Source organism: Sturnus vulgaris, chromosome 8, assembly GCF_052056855.1.
Source record: "Sturnus vulgaris isolate bStuVul1 chromosome 8, bStuVul1.hap1, whole genome shotgun sequence".
In the NCBI taxonomy this organism is placed as follows: domain Eukaryota; kingdom Metazoa; phylum Chordata; class Aves; order Passeriformes; family Sturnidae; genus Sturnus; species Sturnus vulgaris.
In genome coordinates, this window is record NC_142250.1 from 23548956 (window position 1) to 23566437 (window position 17482).

Here is a 17482-nt window from a genome sequence, read left to right on the forward strand (position 1 = left end):
CAATAATATCTTTCCAACTAGATAAAAATGAACATGTTTCTTTGATATATCATGTCCCATTCTTTTTTCTTAAAGGACATTCCACAAAAGAGAGAAAACTTTAGCAACCTTTATCAACGCTTTAATCAACCCTTACTGCTTGTTAGTCATGAATAAGCAGCACAGTTATAAGCTAGATGTAATTTTCTTCTGAAATCTGTGTCATATAAGATGCACATTCCTCAGTGTTCATGGACAAAACCAAACCAGTTTCCTTGTAAAGGACTGGATTTTTTTTCATTAGCTATTAAGATTTGTTGCTGTTGTTGCTATGGGGTGGTGCCTAAACACAAAATCTGAAACGTCTGATTGATGGAAATATCCCAAAGAAGTACCATAACTCAATACTCTGCATTAATACCAGTAAAAGGCTTGATACACTGAAGCACTTCAAGAAGACATGAGCTGATTTTTAAAATCTTGCATAGCATCAGTTATCATCATAGAATAAGCAAGATTTTCTAGATGTAGTAACACAGAGCTATGAAATAGATGAGTTAATTCTCATGAGTTCAAGATATAAATGATAAGAAAATTCACAAAAGTAATTTCAAAAGTCTGACTAGTAACTGTATAAATGAATTTATTAAGATCATGTGATTAGCAAGTCTTGTGGAGTACTTGACATTAGTAAAACTTATGCCACTTAAAATTTTACTGTTGTTCAAAAGCAAGGTGTGGGTTTAAGTAAATGGTAATTTTTAATTGACAAAACCCCAAATAACTACTAACAAAACCGATTATTTAAAATAAATGTATACAGATAAAATATGTGAAATGTATACCTGAAGATAACATTATTATTATAACAATCTTAAATCATAAAGGTAGGAGGTAAGTATTAAATGTTTTCACATTTGGCAATTTTTAGAGAAATAGCAACGTGATTTACTTCCCTAAGGGTAAGTCAGAATACTACCATTAATGACGTGTTAAACATACATATGGTAAATAAAATAAATCATATTAAAAGTAGGACAAAAGCAAGAAAACTTTGTTGAGGATTGAGTTCTTCAGAGTTTAAACCAATAAGAGTAAAAAGTTAGTAGTATTATATTAGTAGGAAAAAGTAACTGAGTATTTAAAGGAAAGTATGGACACCCCTTGTTTGTACTGAGGAAGATGAGAGAGGGTTGAGATGTAATATTGCTGTTACTGACAAGAGAAAAGGAGAAGCCTTCCTCTTATACATTGAGAAAGCTACAGTTTAGCATGTGCACATGCACTTCTGTCAAACACAACAGTACAACTGTGAAATATCAGACAGGTACACACTCGCATTTCTTACATCATTATCCTTCCCCATCACTAACACCTGACGAGATACTTCATTCACATCTGCCCTTCACTTCTCTCAAAACATTTTCTTTTTCATTTTTTTTAAAACACAATTCTAAGCAAATCACTTTCAGAACAGTGCTTAAGTGTTTCTTGCCCTTCCCTACTTCTCACAACACTACCACTGCTCCCTCTGGTAGAAATATTTGCATTTTTAACTAATTTGTAGCCTTAACATTCTGGCCTTGCATAAACTGCGTAGCTCAACAAATTTTCTAGCAATAGCAACACATTTCATGGCCATTCAGAAGGTCTTGTAAGTGTAAGCTCTATGAATAGGTTAGCACCACAGTTTTACAAGTTGCAGATCCAAATTTCACATGATTATCTTCTGTTGGATGCTGCTGGAGCACTGTGAGCTACAAAAACAACCTCAGGAGCAAAAGCCATACTCAAATGTGCACACATACAGACAGACATAAATTGGCAAAGTGACTCTTGTGCCAAATACAGATTAAAAAAAGCAATTTCACATTTACTGTCTTCACAATGCCAGGAGTGCAGAAGCAGAGCAACGAATTGGTAATACTTACATTCAGATCTTACTTTCATTTGTAAACAGGTTAGTCTGACTTTAAAATCAAACAAAAAAGAAAGTTGAAGGATAGCATTCCTCTCCTTCCTTGACAGGAGAAATAGACAGTCAATTATTTTGTCAGTTTTCATAATATACAACATAAAAGCAAGACACATCAACAGCCAATGAATAGCAGAGGACCTGTGTTTCTGAATTATATGCACAATGTGACAGGATATAAGTGTACTGTGTTTATATAAAAATAGATTCAACATTTAATGAACTATGTTTTGAATTCTCCTAGGCCAACTTGGCAACAGAAGCTGCAATTTAAACTTTTTCCACAGTATTTTTTAGATATTGTTTTTCAGGCTAATTAATTATTTATGCTAAAGAATAGCAACAAAATTAATAAGCCTTTTCATCTATACTCTCTTTAATTTTATCTCTCTTTTTATTCTTTTGATCTGCCATCCAGTTGCCAGTGATTCAAATTTCATTAGTAAGCATTTTATAATTCCATGTTATGAAATAGAATAATTTCAACTTGAGACAGTCACTTCACTTAAGTATTTGCTTGGAAACAGGTCCAGTAGATGAAGTCGACTTAATCCAGTTTTACAGTCTAGACCCAGAACAGAACAGATGAAATAGAAATAATTACTGAAATGTTGCTTTCATCCTGCGCAGTGTGTCCTGAATTTTTCGAGAATGTTTTTCTGCTGGTATCTGATGGAAGTTAGCACAGTTGTCAGCTGCCAAGGCAGAAATGTCTGCATCTTTAAAACGAGTTATTCTTTGTCTGAGGTAAGACTGCAGCTTGAAGTCTGGTGCATATGTATAAGGATTCTCTTGAAAGGCATGAACTTGGCTCACAACTTTTGCAATATTTCTTGTAAGAGAATATGGTAAAAAAGATTAGTTTGTTTTGCTGATGATAAAAACAGAAGCATAAACCAAAAAACAAACCTTAAAGTAAATTCAAAGGCATCAAGCATTTTGTTCCATTGTATATGTACCTCTAGTTACATGTCTAAACAAATGAAACTATTTGAACTGTTAGTTGTGAAATGCTGCATTAGCTTTCATTATCTCATTAGACAATAGTATAATAAAAAAATAGAGAGGATACACACACATAATTAAAATAATTACCTAAGTTTAGTCCACTTGTGAGCTCCATTTGTCATTGTGAATCCTCCAGTTTCAAGTTGTTGGACATGCATAGCCAAAACATGGGCTGATGGAATTGTTGGAAGAGTTTTGAATCTATCTCCTTCCATCAGACATAAGCTGTCACTTTTTAAAAACACCTAGTTAAAAAATGCACACAGATTAATCTCACATTAAATCTTGGGGAAGTTTTTACAAGTTCTCCATGCAGTTTACACTATCTATTTGTATGACTATTATCTTTTGGCACTGAAGTTGAAGACAACACTATGAATTCATCTGGTGGCAAACTTTTTAAAGTACACAAATAAAATAACTTTAATCAAAAGATATTTCATACATAATTTCAATTGTTCTAAATCACAGGCAAAACTGCATTTTAAAACCTCACTCTATGTTTCAAAATCGTACAGATCAATAAAAGAATGCCTATAATAAAATAGGCATTTAAGATTTTTAAGAACACATTACAGCTGCAAAGCTTCTGCAGAAATCTTCTAATGCAATGTAGCATATCTAATGTTTTAGCTTGCTTTTGAAATTTTGATTTGTCACACAGGATACATGTTAAAGAAATACTGAGATTAAAATTTATGTAAACTCTTGGATTAGGAGTAAAAAATCAAATTAAACTCATAATTAAAAGTAATAATTACTGTTTTCATCCTGCAAAGACACCCATTTAAGCAGATCTTACACCTTCTCCAACCCTAAAGATGTAATTTTGCATTAGGGACTTTATACTATACCTCAACAGCCTTGAGTTCCTCCATTATCTCAGCTACTTTTGCAGGTAGAATTTTCCAGGCCTTACAATAAAACAGAACATATTTTTGTTTTTCACATTAATGTCTATATTGGAACAAGATTACATTAAATAAAATGGTTAGAGAACAGGGTCCCAAACTTACTGGCAACTGTCGTACAATAAGATTTTCCAAGCCTGCTAGGATTTGCATTGCAGTAGCAAAATTTCTTTGTTCATAGCAGCATTTTGCTATAAGAAGAAATTTTGATAACAAGCTCACCTGTCGCTGGGAAAAAAATTAAGATATATAATATACATATATACATAGTAAACCTACATAATAAAATTAAATGAGAAGGAAGAAGAGAGATTTCCTTTTTCAATTTGTTATCAAAACTGCTGACTGTAGTAACATTTCCCCTCACACAGTTTTTCCCCTCTTGTCACTCAGGTGTCCTTGATAAAAGTTTGAGCTGTATTCCCCTTATACAATCCAGTTCTTACATTCTGTTAGGTTTTGACACCTGCTACTAAAAAGCATCCAAGACCCTCCTTGTGACAACAAATCCAATTATTAACTGCCCACTCACAGGTCTATTTCAGAATATTTCTTGCAGGTTTGCTACATAGCAAGTCATAGACAATGACAAATAAATAACTGTTTTGTAGGTAATAGTACAATAAACAACGACAAACCTTAGTTGTGTGACACGTTACAATTTCAGCAGCAACCCAGGTGCTGATACTGTCTGCATTTTTTAATAATTGCAGAAGGTACTGGTCTTGTACACACTTCGACAGAAACAGATTACAGACTTTAAGTGAAACTGTCTCAGCAGAAACGGCCCTAAGGAAAATACAGGAAAAAAAGGCAAAAATAACTCTGGCTGATATCAGATTTTTAAAGAAAGCCTTGATTGTGAAGGTGCCAACTTCTAACTATTCAAAATAATTTTCCTGCCATCTTGATTTTATACTTCGTGATGTACATAGTGAGCCATGTTACTTTTTCTTCCTTATAATTACAAGGTAAGTATATCTGATCAAAAAATAAGTATATCTAGGATACATTTCTATACATAAAAACATTTTTGCCACTCATTAGTGCATAATAAAACCCCAGCCAATCTGACACAAAATAACAGCCAGAAATCCAAAATAAACAACCTCAGCAACATAAGAAATCGAGCCTGGTATTGTGTGGCACCACCCATGTCGTTTTCCATGGCTGAACCTCAGAATCTATATAAACCAGGTGATCTAGCCTTGGCCATTGAACAACCTGTAAAACATGAGTTGCTTTAGATGTTTGTGCTGGTTTTACCTAGGGAAGGACAGACTCAGAGGTTTTTCTCTGCGATAAAACTTCCTCTGTGAGTTGATGGGACCAATTGAAGGCTGGTTTGGTTATTGACTGCCTGAACAATCAATTGGAGAAAGTTAGTTCGCTCTGTGAACACACATTTTGAAGGAGGTAACCCAGAAAAGAACTCTTTTTCTTTTCCAGCAGCAGTGCAGGCAACACCAGCCCGGCCTGGCTGCACTGCAGGGCTGCGGGTCTGGCAGGGGCCAGGGCTGGGCCCCATGTCTGGGGAGCTGGCATGGCTGGCAGGGAGAGGGGTGGCCATGGACAGGGCCGGGCCCCTGTCTGGGGAGCTGGCATGGCCCGGCAGGGATGAGGGGTGGCCATCAGCAGTGGCCAGGGAGACCCAGAGAGGCTGACTGATTTCCCAGCTGTTCCTTCCTCCTTCTCCTTTTCCAGCGCAGCCGAGTTTTTAAGATCTTGGCACAGTGCAGCCTTGCTTTCCCTGTGTGAAATCTTAACTCTTTCAATGCTCAGATAAGACTTGCAGACTTTTCAATCCCCCTCGGAGTGAGAAGGGAAAAATGAAAGAGCTAAGTTCCTTTAGATGGAAGGAGAATGAGGAGATGCTGTGAAGATGGCTGAAAAATCCTTTTGTGACATTGCAGAGATAAACTGATATCACACTGAAAATTCCTATAAACCGTGGAGAAAAGACATGAGGGGTTGAAGTGTTCCATTTGATAGATCATTTTGACCAAAAGTACCTGTGTTGAGAATCTTTGCCCCAAGGAAAGAAGGGGATCTGGGCTTTCTGAGGATGAAGCATGAACAGAGAGAAAAGAGATGAAGAGAACTTTTGCTTTGGAACAGTTCATTCTTAAAAGTAATACCCCATGAGTTTAACATGGTCCATAAGCACAGTTTTGGGAAAGCTGTGAGGATGGGAGGAACTTCACGACTTTGCAAGTTTTTTCCTGGGCAGATGCAAATCATGAAAGTGAAGCCACGAGAGGACTGGTTTCCACCCCCCACTCCCTTGTGGAGGACTCCTTATGGCCTGACAAGAGAAATCTTCTCTCTCCAAAGTGAACTGAAAAAAGGATTAAGTTGGGAAATGACTGAAGCAGTTCTTTGTATGTTTGTCTTGTTGTTATGAAGGTTAGGGGAGGGAAGGAATGAGTGGTCTGAAGATCCTGTTTTGAATTTGCTTTTCTTTCTCTTTCTTTGTGTAGCTAATAAAGTTTTTTTTTACCCTTTTAAGTTTTAGGCCTGCCTTGCTCTTTTGCTCCTGGTTCTGGCTCACAACAGGAAATGAGTATATATAAATTGGCAAATAAAAACTATGACATTATTGGTGTGTTGGCTGGAAAATCAAAATTAAACCAAGACAATGTTCATTCCCATCTTTAGAAGCAAAAATCTACCATAGGTAGTGCAATTAATAACTACTTATTAGAAGCTAACTGAATCTACTGAGTATTTAACAAGTAGTCCATCATAAAAATAATTAGGTCTATGTGGTTGGATGAAAACATTAATTACTGATGAGCAAATAATTTAAATAGGTTGGTAACCACTCCAGTAACTACAGGAAAATTCCCATGTATCTCTGAATACCAATAATTAATCTCCCTAACATACAAAAGGAACTTTGTACAGAAAAGCTGTGGAGTCTCCATCCACCTTCAAAACCCAAGTGCACACAGCCCTGGGCAACCTGGACCTTGCCTGGACCCCGGGCAAGCTTGGACCTCCTTTTCAGCAGGGTGGTTGGGCTTCATATCTTGAGAGGTCCCTTCCAACTCCAGCTATTCTGTAAGACTGTAAATGTCTTTGAGATTTTATATACATGCACACATTCATGACCAAGAATCCATGATATTTTTCCCTGCCAAAAATGAAACCTTTCAAGCAACTCCCAGCACAAGTTCCTAGAAATATTTTGGTTTCAACTCACTTCAGATTTCAAAGAAATCACCCGGCAAATGTGGCTTTCCACACACACTCATGTGCACAGGTACATACCTGTATCTACATATGAAATCTCCTGAAATTAAATAACCCATATAAACAGGCCACCTAGTCTGAAAAAAAATACTAAGTACTTTAATTATTTCTCTGTTTCTGGCTGTATTAAAAGTGTGACACTCTAAGTTATTGTGTATCAAGAGAATCCAAGGGCAGTTAAAACAAGCAACTTACTTTGGCACAGCAACACATTTGTCTTTAACACCAAGTGCTCTGGAATTTAGGAAGTGCACTGGATGACATTTTTTAAATACTTCCTAAACAAAACAAACAAACAAAAAAAGGATAAATCTGCTGTTAGATATAACACTTCTTTTAAAATGCTTGGGAATAAAAATGACAGAGTATGTCCTCCTCCCACCCCACCTGCATGAATTAGGAGGGGGATCACAACTTAAGAATAGCATTAGATATTCTAAATGTCACTGTAGACATTTCAAGAGAAAAGTTTTAATTCAAAGTCTTATAAAATAGTATGAAATAAGCTTGAAACAAGGTTGGGAAATGGTAAAGAAAGAAGAGAAAGAGTAAGAAGATAGATATTATTCCAAATAAACCTAGACCCTTGTACCTGTTGCAGTAGTGTCAGCTGCCAACAAAGCTGTTGGGCACTGCACTCAGTCAAGAGAGCTGGTCCCACTTCATCTGCTCTAGCTAAGGACACTGAGGATTCTTCTGCCAAACTGCTACAGCAGGGCTTTGACAAAACTGCTGAACCCGTGTGCAGTCGCTCTCTCTGAGACTGTGCAATTGGTCCCATGCCTTTGGATAGTTTCCAGTAGAAGTTCTGTAGAAAAAATAAATGTAAGGTTACAACTTACCTAAAACAAACACTAAGTCTCCCCTTGATGTAACTTTCAATAAAGTGTTGTTAAGAGAAACACCTTTGTGCATGCAAAAGCTTATCTTCAAGGTTAGCCCAGAACAAATTGGTTTACTCAACACTGCTATTTTAAGCTAATATAATATGCACAGTGGATGAGTCTAAGCAAGAGGCTGCCAGATCTCAATCAACAATCAGTATTTAAAACAAACCTCTGTGTATTCAAACTTGCTTCCATAAAATATTTTACTTCTCCTTTTTGCTTAGAATCAAACATCCCTTTCCAAGAAATACATTCTTTTCCCTTCTTGCATTTTCCATTATCATTATTGTGCAGTGACAATAAAAAAAGTCCACGTTACTCTATTCTGTTTGCCCTTTCTTGGCTGAATCCCCAGTATACCCATGGAATTGTGCACCTTTAGCGTGAGGCTGATGTTTAATTCATCTTGCAAATTATTGATACATTTGACTTCCACATGTTATTTTGGTCACTCTGTAAAGACATCTATTTTTGGGAAAAGCCTGCAGCAAGTTCAGACAAGTTCTTGCTACAAGCTTTGAAGTTCTAGCAGGGAACCTTGCAGCTCCTGCTATTTTCTTGTATTTCTGTTCTTACAAAACTGCCTAATAAAAAGAATTAATGGTTGACAAGGAAGCAAAGGTTTCCTAATAACTATAATAACTAATAACTTCCTATAACTATGCTAGTGTCAAGAATGAAGACTCCTACTCTCAAAATTTTGATTATCTGTGATTACTGAAACAGCTGTCAGGAGTTAAAACTTAAGATTACTGTCACGGTTACAGAACTGTCTGGACCTTAGATAGTTTCAAAAGAAAATTTAAAATGCAGGTACATAATTCTTACTAAGTAGGTCTGGATTCTTAAATTGGACACTTCTTTTTTTGTCAAAATGTGGAAATGCGCTCCAGACATTGCAGTCTGAAGAAAAGACACACCTTTCTGGAAACATCTTCTGAGAGCTTTTTACATAGGGAATGTAATGTTTTTCTGCCCTCCTCAGTTTCCTCTTCACATTTGTCCACACCAGAGCACAGATCAGCACTGCAACTTTTCCTGGCAGAGGTGTCCTCGAGCAGTGACAACAAGCGCTCCCCGTAGCCATTTAACGAAGCAACCTGGGAATGCAAAACAGGCTAACAGCACACAGAACTCAATCTCCCAGAAATTATAAGCAAGTTACAATACAGTTGTAAGATTCTTACCTGTCCAAAACCAGACATACTGAACATTGCTATCAAATACAGCATAATTTTTATTTACTTTAATTGTACTTAGGACAGCTTTTCGTATGTTACATAGCCCGTAACTGACTTTCATTTTTTTTTCTTAAAGGATCTACTGAAATTTTGAATTACCTTGGAAGAAATAAATTCTTTTAGGGTACCCAGAAGATCAGTATTTGTTGCAAAATCTACACTGTAGCAGTCTTCAATCCATGCCTGCAGGATGTAGAAACTGCGGTTACATATTTTGGTAAGGGATGTGGAAGGATCCAGGCTTGCACTGGTGAGAAGAAAAAGAAACTTATTATGCCAAACTGATATCCAATTCCAATTCAAAAATAAGCGTTAACAAAACCCACAAGTTTTATTCGGTATTTAATGTAGTATCTTAAATCCCTAAATTTCATGTCTCTAGAACCCATGGCTCTTGCAAACAAAGCTGAGGTTGTAATTACTACTCATTAGTGGATAATTGGTAAAAGTGAGAAGCAGAATTGAGAACTAAACACATTGTCAGATGCAGCTTTTGCTCTCATTTTGCTCTCACTTCTTAAGAGAGGCTTACAAAAACAAACATAAAACTTCATTTTAATTAAGTAGGACTTTTGACAAACAGCTATTTGTTATTGGGAAGAAACTCGATTTTGCTTTAATAATGTTTTTCATAGGAATTTACTGTACCTGGATAAAGTGTTGCTGATTCTATCAAGAAGAAACTGCAAAAATTCTTCTTGTGTGCAGAAATAGCGAAACGTGTAAAGAAACTGCTGTACATAACCTTCTAAAAAGGCATTTCTGTAAAGCACAAGAAAAACTTCAGACAAGACAGAACACATCTTCAACTTGCATTCAACTACAGCAGCAGCAAAAAAATCCTCAATATCAAGAATAGGCATTTTAAATTATCAAGCTCTTCATAAAACCTTGGTTCTTTTAAAAATTATTTTTACACATCAAGTACTGTGATTGCCAACCCTGAAAGCATAATTTGCTTTATAAATAGTTTCTCTACTTTCAATTTTGTGAATAACCACTTTGACATTTCTGTTACTAAGGCAAGTTGCAATCTAAATAGTATGGAAGAGCATACTATATTTTCTTATTTTTTGCTATTATCTAACTTGATGCTGTTTTAAAACATTTTTTTAATAATAACAGCATAAGAAGTAGCTACATTAAGCAAGAAAATATTCTCTGTAACTCTAATTACAGTAGTTATTTAACAACAGAATACACTTATTATACACACATTGAAAATGAGGGCATTTTATTTTTTTATAAACACACACTCTCTCAAGGTCTTAACACAGGTTGTCTTTTCTCCTTATTGGCTTGCAGCTAATCATGAGAGTTTGGGTTTGATGAATGTGGAAAGTCAAATTCCAAAATATTTTCTTCACTTTGTGTAAAATATTAACTACCAGGAAAAGCAGCACTCAGTGTAAGCAACTGGGTCTCAGAGTCAGGATGAATTGGGAGAAGTTTCTGGGAGGAAGTTGCTCCCTCTGCAGTGGCACAAATCTGAAGGAGTCTGGCAATTTCCATCCTTCACACTATTACAGCTTAAGTACCTTAAAACAACACTTCCCTCACCAGAGTTGAAGGACACCTCTGTCCCCACTGAAATCCTGAGATAAGCCTGCATCTTGATCAGACTGATTACTGGGGCAATAATCTGTAGAACCAAACCTATTTTCTTATCCGGACCTTATTAATAAGAAATAACAAATTATATGATTATAGGAAAAATTGTTGTACTGCTGGCAGTAACAAAGACTTGATTCCATGGCAACTATCAGAGCAAACCTCAAACAAGTAAAAGATAAAGTTTAAAGTTGCCAGTTTTTTATTTATTATCAAATACTTTCAATGGAAGTCAGCTGATCTTTTGACATTTTCATCTCCATTTCTGTAAAAGAGTGTTCACAGAAATAACACAAACTTTATAGAAGAGAGAAGAACTTATTAAATGTTAAGTAACTAGGATTTATCACAGAGACAAGTTTTTCCTTATTTAGCAACTATGCTTCAACCCACTCCCAATTCATGTGTAAAATATACCATACCTAGAATATAAGTAAGCCATTAAACCAAGAGGTGTACCAGCCTGCAGAACTCTCACTCCATTTTGATTGTTACACTGGTGTTTCTCTGTGTTATAGTAAAGGAGCAATGATGATTCATCCATAGGTGCCACGTCCATGGTGTCAGCTTTCCCATTGTGAATGACTGTAGGCAGCACATAGGATTCCACACCCCACTGCTCTGCATACACCATCTGCTCAAAGAAACAAGGCCATGATAAAACAAGAAATTAAAGAGGAAAATTCACACAAAATACAATCAATTTAAAGACAAATCGCATTTCATACAATTGATTTTTTTTTTCCTTTTTAAATAATACTAGTAACATTTACCTTTAATGATTCTTTTAGATCGAACTTAATTTGGCAGATTGACACAAACCATTTCATACAGTGATCTGAGCAGCCAGTTACACTGATGCAGCAATTAAATGACAAATGAAGCACAAGTGAAATAAAGTCTGACTTGCCTGCACATATTTCTTTACCAGTTCAAGAAACTGCACTTTTGATTTCATCTCCTGTAGCTGTCCTCTCAGTTTGGGCAACATAGATTTAATTTCAGGACCTTTAGATTTAAAATACATGGCATAAGAACACCAGTGATTTAAGGAACAGATCCTTAAAAGTACCATGAAGCCATTTTATTACTGGCAAATTGCTGTAATCTTACCTTTGCTTCTTCTTTCTTTCTGCAATAGTTTCTGGTAAAACTTGATGGTCTTTCTGTAATTTTTTGTCTCCATCATTAGCAACTGTTCTAGTTCCTTTTTAAAAAGAAATAGGATAGTATCAGAACTGCAAGCAGAAGGTGGTTCTAGTAAGAAAGTGAAGTTTCAGAAGAGAATTATTCTGTATGAAGACAAAAGAACATCCAAACAGGCAAGAATATGATATTAACAATGAAAAACTACCTTTCACATCTGTGTTTACAAGCAAGATACAGCAGGAGTTACCTGCTCCCAAAAAAGCATTCGTGATGTCACAGTTCTACAGCTTAAGAACCAGAGCAGGTTTGCATATGATGAGACTGTGTGACAGTCTGGTCACACAAATATGCCTTTAGTTATAATAGCACTTCTCTGGTTGTTTTCAAGGACAAAAACTTAGAATCAGAAGTCATCCAGAACTAAAATTTGTATGTTCTGAATTTAGTGCAGGCCCCAGAAACACTTTAAACAGCTGACCTATATTTGCAGCAAGAACTGAAAGTCTGACTGAAATCAATGGCTTCCAAACAAACATAATTACGTGATATTATACAACCAGGTCAGAAGGCAGACAAGAGACTTGCTTTAGAAATAAAGCACATATAAATTCCAAAGTTCAGCTTTCGTATTTTCTATTTATATATTTCAAAAATTGAAAAAAATAAATTTCTATAGAATTATGTAACTTAAGCAATGAATAGAAATGAAAGTATATGAGGCCCCTCAAAATATATAAATTTTAAAGTAAACATTTACATTTATAATTGCATATCAAAGATTTCATTATTTTACCAGCGAGTAAAAATGGGCCATCCACTTTGGGTTCAGCTTCTGATTTATTATGAAACAACAAACATGATGTATGTTGTGCTTTATAAAAGTGGTGACTTTTGCACTTGGGTCTTAAGTTAACTACCAGTGACCCAGTTACATGAAAGAGCATTTTAAATGCAGTTAGTTCACAGAATGCAGCAGACAACTCCCTCAAGCAGTGTGACCAGAAAACACACAGTTCAGAGCTAACATATCAAACAACAGATTGGTAAATAGGTTAGCTTTAATGGGATGGACTTGCTAGAAATTAATTTGAGCTTAAGAAAAAACTGTCACTGTTTTTCAGAAAAGCTCAAAAGGTTTAACAACATAGTTCATTAGCACAGAGTCATAAAAGCCCCCTGGATTTTTAAAATATGTACTCCTACAGAGGAATTACATAGAGAAGAGGGAAAGCACAGGAAAGCTATTATCCAGATTCTAAATGGAAGCTGTTTGCTTTTACTTCAAGATCTGCCTTTGCTTCATCAATTAAAGCAAAATCAAGGTGACTAAGAGACTATGTAAACAGAAAGGGAATCTGAAGGAGTGACCATTTGAAATCCCGTGGACAAAGTGGTTTGTCTCCTAAAATATCTGGGGGTGAGTAGCAATGAAGTCAGAGGCAAATTCCCTGTCTATTCCACAATATTTTCCAATTCAGGTAGGTCTAGAGTATAAAAACTTTTAATGAAAGTTTTTATACTCGATGCCTGTGGTGAACTCCAGTCACAGTCATTCTTAGCTCTTTTCTATAGTATCACCACCATGGAGTTGGTGCAAAGGGCAGACAGTGCTTTTCCAGTCAACTTTAAGAACAGAAGATCAGTGATGGCACTTTTGTGTCAGCGGGCTTTATTTTGGAATACTACACCTCTATTGTGCTTTATTGCTAAGACATGACAAATCTTGAGGATTTAAAACTGCTTAAGAGTTAATATTTAAAAGAAGAAATGGTGTTTGACTCACTATAACAGAAAAAAATTTATTACACTTTTAACCAGCAAGGTGTATCTTAATGATTTAAAATCAGTGTACTCACCACTTTTTTAGCATCTATATTTTGTGACTCACTTGATTTCTGATTTCCAAGGTTTTTCAAGTAACTATGAACTTCCGAATCAAAACATTCAGCTCCATAAAATGCACTGCTCCAACCAGGATTGCAGCCACAAAAGTCTGGTAGATTGGGAGATGCCAAGTAGCTGTTTCCAGCTATCTTTATCATGGCCTGTTCCTCTGAACTTTCATTTTCTTCTGCAAAGCCTGGAGCACAGCTGTTGCTTTGCAAATATTGTTGCTCTTTTGCTATGGGGATTGTATTCTGCAGAGTCAATTCTTTTTTATCCAAAGGTGACTCATCAAAATTCATTTCAACTAATGATGTTTTTATCATAGGCTCAGCCTTCACATCAAAGTTTGCTTCCCTTTTCCCTAAAGAAGGTGTGGGGGGGAAAAGAAATAATGGTCATGTGCTTTGTTAAACTTCAACATGACACATACAAAACACTATTATGAGACTACCTATGCACTCTAACAGTGGGTTTAGACGCTTATTGTGACTTTACATTTTTTCCCAACTACAAATTTTAAAATGATAAAGTTAAAAACATTTCAGAACTATTAAGCAATAGTTAAACAATACATTTCTGAAAAGTACAAAATATTTTCCATGCATATGCAACAAGCATTTAAACAACACAGAGAAACATTAAAACAGAAATTAAGTATGTCAGATCTAAGCACATATTAGTAAAATGCTTAGCTTTTGAGTTTTTTCCCATCCATAAATCTTGAAGCTTTTATTCCATACAGAGAGGGAAAGAATACTTGATATAGCCAAATAGAAGTTAAACTTTCTACTCCTTCAGGACTCAATCTCTTGAGTTATGATGGAAGTTTTTTGCAGTTATAACAACTACTATCAACCTTTAGGGACTGAGGCGACAGCCAAAGGTTGGTATAATGCTGACAGGAGCATTTATACCTGCCAGATGTCTCCCTTTTCACTTGAGCAACCCTCCAGGGCTTAGATATGCCACCCTGAAGTCAAACAGACCAAAATTGCTGGTGCAAAGAAATCACACATTCCACAGTAAAGTCTAGCTCTACATTTGCAATCATTCTGAGCCAAAATGGAAAGTTGTAACATTGAACAGTAGCAGCCAAGTGAAAAATTACAAATTTATGTTTTGCTATAAAAATGAACAATATAAGTGTATAAGCCCTTCTGTAAAGCACACACATTTTCACTTTTCTCAAAACAGAGAAGTAACCAAGTTTAAATGTTGAAATTTGGATGAACTACCTTGGAAAAAACCTCACACTGGTAAAACAGCAACCAAATAGAAGCTGTCCATCAATGCACCAAGCCTAAAAAGGGTAATGGCTTTATTATAATATCAGGATTCACCAGCCCCAGCTCAGTTTTGAGTTCAGTTACTGAAAGATAGATATTTTGTAAACTTTTAATCACAATGTGTGTCAGGAGAAATGAAAAACCCGAACTGAAGAAGTATAAATAAAAAATCCACTAATATAGCAGACACTAGAATATCTACTCAAACACAAGAAAACCACATACAGCAGCTACCATCTTTAGGGTTTTCAGCATAAACATCTGTTTAAATAAAAGTAAGTAAAAATAAATGACATCCCATAAAATAACATTGGGTCATACATAAGCTTCATAAAAAAGACATTTATATGCTTAAGACATTGATAATGTTCAGATTCAGTGAAAATGTAACTGTTAAGGAGAGTGCTTTCCTGAAGACACAGGCAAAATATCTCAAACATTATGTCATTGATAGTTTCCCCAGCACACACAAAGATCTAGAAACATGAAATCCCTTCTCACCCTCTGTCTGATCATTGCTTGCCAAAAAGCTTTCAGATTTCTTCACATCTTGTGATCTATTGCTGCATTTTGCTTCAACTGCCTCAGTTATGCTGAAAATACAAGGAGACTAGGAAAAATTAGTATTTCCTATACTTTTATATTTACATCAGCAAAATGAGACCTTACAAGTGACTCTACTATGCACATAAAGGGCTTCATAGCATTTATCTAATTCCTAAAGTTTTCATGTTCAGCTTCAGTTATTTTATGAGGAAAAAATGTTCAAAAGGCTATTCAAGCAAAATAAGATAGAAATTTTCCTGTACAGCATTTGGCAAAACTCCAACAGAAGTATCAGAGCACACACAAACAGAAGGCATAACTCCAGGCATAACTACAGACTCCAAGCTACAGGAGTGGGTTTATCCAGAGGTTGAATCCTGAGTGAAAAAACTGGCTCTAAGTCATCCCTAGTTAGAATCAGAATCATAATCTTAAATCAAAGCAGCTAACACTGCTACAGTCATTGTCAAACTAATATTAAGTAAGCAGCGTCTGAGAGATATTTCAAGACAGGCCTTAGATGTGATGTAAAAGCTAGACTCGTGTTTTTCTCTGGGTAATAAATTATGATCTCTCACTGTCAAAAACTACTTTGTAACAAAAGTTCATATACAGGATAACCCTTCATACATCTCAGTAATTCAGCTGCAACAGCTCAGGTTTCTCCTACCATAACTAAGGGCCTACCTTCCAACTAATTTTCAGTATCTCCTTAAAAATCCCAATCCAAATGTGAAATAGGCCAGCATACCTAGGTTGTGTATTTGGAGGTCATAACCTATTATCTCTGAAATGTTCTCTAAGAATTTATACACCTTTCAACACTGATGTTTTTCTTAACTCTACCTACTAAGCTTCTTGGTCAAAACTTCAAATTTGTAGTTCCAAAAACCCCCAAATTAACTTTGACAAAAATTGATTACTTTTTTTAATAGTATTGAGCAAGAAGCTTTTATAAAAGTGTGCTACATTTGGAGGCTGCAGTAAAACAAGAATTTAAAAATTATTTTTCAGGTAGACACATATGTCATTGAAGATTAAATAAGAAAAATGAGAAATAAATTTAGCTGGTTTTTGTCACTTAACAGCCTACTTACAAAACACTGCCAGGAGGAACACTGAGTCCAACTAAACCACTTAAGCAAAACATTTATAGCAAAGCTAAATTAATTTCCTTTTTCTTGGGTGTGATTAGAACATATGATGTATAAAGAACTAATATCAAACAGAATAAACAAACTGAACAGTAAGAACAGTATACTTCTGATTAAACAGACTCCTCCTAACAAGACTATGAAGCTCTCCATCAATGGTTGTAATTAATCAGATTTGGGTTTACATTATTCAGCTATCCTAAGTTAGAGCTACAGAGAAGTGTGGTAGAAAATACTTTTGACTGAACCATTAAGTATTATTTGCCAAGGAGAGAGTTTGAAAAACCTCAAACTGAAATTATCAGTTTACAGGAAACAAGTCCAAATACCTGAAGAGAAAAACACATATTCTTTCCTGCTTCTATGAAGTAGGGATAAAAGCATTAAATTCAAATGTAAGAAGGTAAAAGTATGGTAGGAAAAATACCTACCATAACTGTGAAGATCTTCCTCCATTTACTACCTGATAGAGATTCTCCAGTAACTTTTCATCCCAGTAGAGGTCACAAAACTTCTCACAAATTCTATCAGAGAACATACCAAACTTAATTTCCTTTAAGTTTAAAATGAAGTTACCTTGTTTAAAATAAAAA

The 17482-nt window shown here is 35.5% G+C and overlaps 1 protein-coding gene across 2 annotated transcripts in view; it reads right to left on the minus strand.

Annotated features, from left to right (window-relative positions):
* Positions 1–605: 605 nt before the first annotated feature.
* KNDC1 (kinase non-catalytic C-lobe domain containing 1) overlaps positions 606–17482 on the minus strand; it is a 59636-nt gene continuing 42759 nt past the window's right edge. For both annotated transcript variants that reach the window (XM_014885981.2, XM_088169178.1), the window contains 16 exons: positions 17321–17465; positions 15691–15782; positions 13873–14264; positions 11981–12074; positions 11778–11875; positions 11290–11501; positions 9905–10018; positions 9356–9503; positions 8936–9115; positions 7721–7936; positions 7324–7406; positions 4512–4662; positions 3979–4101; positions 3817–3876; positions 3050–3207; positions 606–2786 (listed from right to left, as the gene is read on the minus strand). In XM_014885981.2, the coding sequence (XP_014741467.2) occupies positions 2555–2786; positions 3050–3207; positions 3817–3876; positions 3979–4101; positions 4512–4662; positions 7324–7406; positions 7721–7936; positions 8936–9115; positions 9356–9503; positions 9905–10018; positions 11290–11501; positions 11778–11875; positions 11981–12074; positions 13873–14264; positions 15691–15782; positions 17321–17465 (2498 nt within the window). In that variant the 3' untranslated portion in view covers positions 606–2554. The remainder of the gene's footprint in view (positions 2787–3049; positions 3208–3816; positions 3877–3978; positions 4102–4511; positions 4663–7323; positions 7407–7720; positions 7937–8935; positions 9116–9355; positions 9504–9904; positions 10019–11289; positions 11502–11777; positions 11876–11980; positions 12075–13872; positions 14265–15690; positions 15783–17320; positions 17466–17482) is intronic.